This window comes from Phytophthora infestans, genomic scaffold, assembly GCF_000142945.1.
Source record: "Phytophthora infestans T30-4 supercont1.6 genomic scaffold, whole genome shotgun sequence".
NCBI lineage: Eukaryota > Oomycota > Peronosporomycetes > Peronosporales > Peronosporaceae > Phytophthora > Phytophthora infestans.
Genome location: NW_003303753.1, coordinates 291,326 through 297,147, shown reverse-complemented (window position 1 = coordinate 297,147; position 5,822 = coordinate 291,326). Strand labels below are relative to the sequence as shown.

Here is a 5,822-nt window from a genome sequence, read left to right as displayed (position 1 = left end):
GTTATAGCTGAGTCTTCAGTCGTCGACGCTTTTTTATTCGTCCTTACGGCGCTTGTTCCTTCAAACGCTGAGTTCATGCTGGCGCCAGAAATGGTGCTATCGTCGTCAAACCTGGACAGATGATAGAAGACATATTGGCCATCGTGTAGCTCCGGCGAACAATCCGCTCGGACGTCTCTATGTCGAAGCGCTGACTTTAGAGTCGGGTCGCCTCTTGCCACCCCCGAAGTGGATACGACGTCGGCGTCATTGCGGCGCCTCCGGTCTTCGTCGGCTCCTGTATCAGCTTCGATCCTCCTTCAGCGCTCGGCGCATGTTATTTCTTGTCCGTTCTCCACTGGAGGGGGTCGTTTCTCCACCGCCGTCGGAATAGGGTATTTTCGTCTTTCCACAGCTGGCGGCTGGTGTGACAACCAATCCTCGTACAGTCGTTGTTCCTTCTGCAGCAAATATTTATCCAGCGCTGACTCAAATGCCAATATCGGCCAGTCACGGCACCTTGCCGAGTTCACGCGGACATATCCCTCATAGGCCAGTACTCAATGCGGGTGCCATTTTATCACGTAAAAGTGAGGTGGACACCAGACTGACTTGGGTCAGTAAGAGGATTGAAATCCTTTTAGGTGCCTCTTCACGTCACCCACGAACACGATGACGAAGGAGAACGAGCGAGACAACGGACAGCGAGCAAGAGAGCAGAGAGTATCAACGAACAGAAGGAGGGCGACGAAGTGAGGCAGCTGGACCCTGAGCATGACGACGCGAAGCTCAACGACGCCACCTGTGGCACCCAACAAGAGTCGTCAACCCCGGACGCGCATACGACTCAGTACTGGTGACGGCAACGGCGGGACTGATGAGGTAGCTGTCAGCAGCAACGTCGCGATAGCACCTGTTGGAGGTGGTGGCGCAGATGGCAGCAGTGAAGATGACGACGATGTGTTCGACGATGGCAACTGCCGAGGAGGTGGCCAGGGCAACGGAGGAAACAACGACGGCGGAAGTAACGGAGGAAGCGACGGCGGGCAACCGGGCGATGACGAGACGCACACAGCAGGAGCGGCAGCAGCAAATCGGGGTCAAGATGACGACGACCTGGAGTCGATGGACTGGTGGGATGCCCTCACCCCAGGCCAGCAGAGATCCATGATGCGACGCTTTATGGGTCAACCAGCTGCGCCGACACCCGCGCAACCGACGCAACAACCCATCCTGATACAAGCACCGACGACGGACGCTCCACGGCGTCACAAGATGAAGAGGCTGCACATTAAAGATTTCAGCGGCAAATCCAGTGAGTCGGTCGAGGCTTGACTGGCAAAGATTCCCCAGGAGGTAGAGCGACAAGGTGGACTGGGAGGCGACTCGTGGGCGACAGAAGAACTGTACTACGGCGCGACCGCACACGCGAAGCATGCAGCAACAAGTGGTTAATAACTCTGTCGGACACCATGCGACCTCAAGACCGCAACCTGAGTTACCTGGTACGACAGATGCGGAAGAAGTACGGCAGCCGTGATAATATGTTCAGAATTCAGCAACGACTAGCGGCGCGAGTCCAGCAGCCGGGCGATCGGCTCAGCGACTACGCTGCCAGCTTGACGAACATTGGCTTCGGCAAACGCATCCCAGCTGAGTCCTACGTGGAGGCCTTCATAAACGGAATCAATAACGAGACGACGGCGACGCAAGTGAGGGCGTACGAATCTGAGACGCTAGACGAGGCCGCACAGTTCGCGGAAGACAAGTGTGGTGAGTACGGAGAGGGCTTCAAGGTAACCGAATGGCGTGTGGCAAAGCGGCGCTACCGGGAACACTGCGAGTACGGAGAGGAAGGAGACGCGTCTCCACCGAAGAAAAAATCCACGAATGAGGCGGCCGAACCATTGGACTGGAACAACTGGGCTTAGGGTTCGGAGGAGAAGAACCACCCACGTTTGGCACGGATGACAAGATCGTTAGTGGATTAACGAAAACTGCTAAGAAGGACCCTCTCTCATTGACTGTCCTTCAAGCATTACTGTTGGTCTCTGCCGGGTTAGGGAAGGAGAATACCAAGACAGCGGCGAACAAAGCAAAGGCAGCGCTGGCGTTGGAAGTCAAAACGGAAAACAATGCGGCGGCGAGCAATCAGCCACGGCAGTCGCAGCAGAACGGAGGGGCTGGCAGCAGCGGATGGCGGAACCAGGGCAACATTGGCAACTATGGCAACGGCAACTATGGCAATGGCAACTATGGCGGCGGTGGTTTCAACGGTAGTGGCAACGGCAGCGGACGAGGGTTTAACAGTAACCGCGGCTTTGACGGTGGACGTGGGTTTGGCGGAGGCCGAGGCGGAGGTTCGAACCTAGCTAACTATGGTCCGACTGACACGCGCCCGATCTTGCAGCGCAAGGCCGAGTCCAAGTGCAGCTACTGCGGCGAAGTTGACCACTGGTGGCGGGAGTGTGCCCGGCGTTTGGTGGATGAACAAGCATTGGGAGCGACCCAACCGACGCCATTGGCGGCGAGCAGCAACCAGGGCGGCGGAAGCGCAGCTACAGCAACGCCACCGACGGCTCCGGGAAACTAGTGGCGGCAGCGAAGGCTGGGGTTTCGTTGTCGGAAGATGCCACCAACCCCAGAGCTGGTGAAGGAGGACCCGTGTGGCTTCGTGACCAAATAGCGATGGCACGGGTGGAAGCGAGCACTCGGACCCGGGGGAAGAGCGCCGACGTAGACATCGGAGGAGCAAAGCGACGAGCCTATCGCCGTGGCTGAGAAGGAATGCAAAGCATCGACGGTGAATGTACCGGCGATGGGTGCAAGGAAACGTGCGGAGGCGATGTGCATACCCGGGTCGAGTGACGCTGCAGGCGCGTGCGCGGAAGAGACGACAGAAGAACCAGTGAAGAAGAAGCGGGCAACGGCAAATGCGTCCCAAGTGACGTTAACGATGAGTGGTGGAAGGACTGTGGCCGCGAGACGACGGCAGCGACGGAGAGAAGTGGACCTGGCGGCAGTCCAGAATATCCTGACGAGCGATCTGAGAGAGCGCCGAGAAGAGCGAGCGAAGGTGCTGCGCCTTGCAGTACAGCAAGCACGCGACGTCCTGCCAGAAGCTGAGCGAGTTGTACGGCGGGGAGAACCTGTGCGGGCACTACGCGTCGCCGTGGCTACGATGAAGAAGACAGAGGGACGCGCGATCAAGAAGAAGAACGGATGAACAGAGACGACGGGAAGGACAGTCAAGACCCGCGACACCGAAAAGGAGATCGCCGATGCCGAATGGTTGGCATGTGTGCAGCACTATGCGGAGATGTGTCCGAGGGAGCTGCAAGAGGAAGGAACACTAGTGGAGATGCGGGCCGCGCGCAAGAGGGCCATCCGTGAAGTGAAGGCGTTCGAACGGGCAAGGCGACGGGAACGGCTGCAGAACCGAAGACACCAGCGACGAAACGACGGTGTAACGCGCCGGGCGAAGTTACTCGAGAAGAAGCAGAAGCCAGCGAAGTCCTACGTGTACCAGAAGAAGGGAAACTACGGAGATGTGGAGTTGGTCGCAGGAGCAGACGGCCGTGGACTGTGAGTGGCGCAATTGCGTGCTGCCGGATCAGAAAATCCAAGCTGCTTGTCGACAGCCTTGCTGGCGTTCACTCGATCGCACACGCAGGAGGTACGACTGGATAGCTGTGCCCAGTTTAGTGTCGCTGGAGTTGAACTGCGGAGGTACGGCAAGTGTATCACACGCGACGCACCAGTGGACGCGGTTGAAGGCTTCGAGGCGGACGAACACGAGTGTTGGGAGTGTGGCGATTTGTCGGTACGACACAGTACCAGCAGAGGATCACAGTGGACGCACTGCTCGTGGATGGACAAGGTAACGAATTTCAGGTGGGCGAGGATTGGATGGTGGAGAAACAAGTGAAGATGAACTTCGCGACAAGAGAGCTCAAATACCGTGACGAGGGCAGTTTCTTCCACCAACTGATTGATGCTGGCTGCGCGCACCGGTTGAGTTAACGTGGGCCCCAACATCGGCCACTTCGCCTGCGCCATCGCCACAGACGCAAACATCATCATCCACCCTGGTCTCGTCCTCATCTCTTCGCCAAGCTGAGCCAACACTTTATTGGCGCTCGGCGTATCGGCGTTCCTCGTTGCTTTCGGAATTAGGGGCGGACGGTCCCCTTGCGCAACGCCACGTTCTTCTTCATCTTCTTTATCGCCCGCACCTTCGTCGATCTCGGCGGATAAGTTGCGCTCGACAGGACGTGGGTCTCCCATGCGTCCCACCTGCAGCGTCAACTCTTCCACCTCGCCAAGTAGCTCGGCGGTAGTCTTCGTTTCTCCGAGCTCAGCGGTCTCGGCCTTCTCTTCATACTCTCCTTCACTTGCATCTCCGTTCTCGCTCTCCTGGTCTTGGCCATCCTCGTCGAACTGGACGGTTCGTCCCACCTCCATCGTCATGGCGATGAGTCGTTGATCCGCCGGGTCCGACCCCGCGAGAGGCGATCCTCCAGCCGTCGCTGGGCTTCCGTCGCTCGGAGTTGCTGATCCCTTGACCATCATCACTCTTCTCTTTCTCTTCTCTTCCTTTTAAGTTGGTTAGCTGGTACCTACAAAAACAAGCACACACTCCTGTTCCCTGGTCGCGGCACCAGTTGTGGTGTAGTAGAACACACAAATACCGTCAGATGTGGATTCCTAACACAAACCACAACAAATCGCCGAGTTAGGTCGTCGCTTGTATGGCCTGCGCAGAGGGTGGTCCCCTCGCGGTTCGGTCCAGCCGGGACAGACGAGTGGCTCGCTTCCACTGAGTTCCGACTAACCAAGTCAGATCACTTCCGAGACTCCGCCGAGTTTGGTTCGGCTGAGCTCGTTCACAACCCTATGCCCTCCACCAAAGGATGGACGACGGCGCGTGAGCGCTTTTTACAGGTCACCGAGCGCTCAGCTAGAAACGTCACGGCACCCCGGCTGGTCGTTTCGGATCTCTACCGCCCCTTCCGCTGGGTTCAGGCGACTGTTGAGCTCAGTGGCCATCCGGATAACATCATCCGGACAGATCGCTGAGTACTTACCGTGATCATTTGTTCCTAAGCTCTGGGTTATCAGACCGAGCCGATTCTTGGTCAAAAGTAAATTCCTACACCAAATCCATATATTTGGCCTTTTCCTGGCGACGCACCGTTTGTCTCTACTCGTCCATATGTTGCTGCTCCGCTTTGGTAACCTGTTCGGCACAACGCCGACGCTCTCTTGCCTGCCTGGCCTTCACACGTTTTGCCGTTTTTCGCACTCTCCTTCGCGTCAATCGCACCCGCGCAATATTGGCGTCTCCCTCACTCGTCTCGCCCTTCATCTCCTCGGATCTGGAGTCTGGAGCCGACCGTCATCATCACCTGACAGCTCGTCGCCTTCCGTATTTCTTACCGCTGGTGCCCATCTCCTTGGCAGGGACACGAACGAACCTGTCCACCGGCATTGCAGGTCTTACCATACTGACGTAGCGCTTCCCCCCCCCCTCCGTCCTTCACCGACGCATCCACCTCCATGCGATTCATTACGGCGTCCATACTCGTCACCTTGTTCTTCCCGTTCACCGTCGGCGCTATTCGCACATCGTCGACTGCTTCATCATCACTACCACCGTTAGTGCTCTTCAGCACCGAGTCCGTTTCCGACTGGGGATTACTTGTCGCAACCGAGCGCCGTAGTCCCCCTACTACGTCCGTCACTAGATTTCTGCCGGCTTGACCAGCTGGTTGCGCTTCTTCCTGCGCTCGTCGTTGCGTGTCTTCGCCTCAGTCATTGGGCAATATCTTGCCAAATGACCA

The 5,822-nt window shown here is 57.5% G+C and overlaps 1 protein-coding gene across 1 annotated transcript; it reads left to right on the top strand.

Annotated features, from left to right (window-relative positions):
• Positions 1–2,234: 2,234 nt before the first annotated feature.
• PITG_04501 (uncharacterized protein) lies at positions 2,235–2,572 on the top strand (the record flags this gene model as incomplete). Its single annotated transcript, XM_002905238.1, has 2 exons — positions 2,235–2,339; positions 2,390–2,572. The coding sequence occupies 2 exons, from the start codon at positions 2,235–2,237 to the stop codon at positions 2,570–2,572; spliced, it is 288 nt and encodes a 95-aa protein (XP_002905284.1).
• Between the last annotated feature and the right edge of the window lie 3,250 nt (positions 2,573–5,822).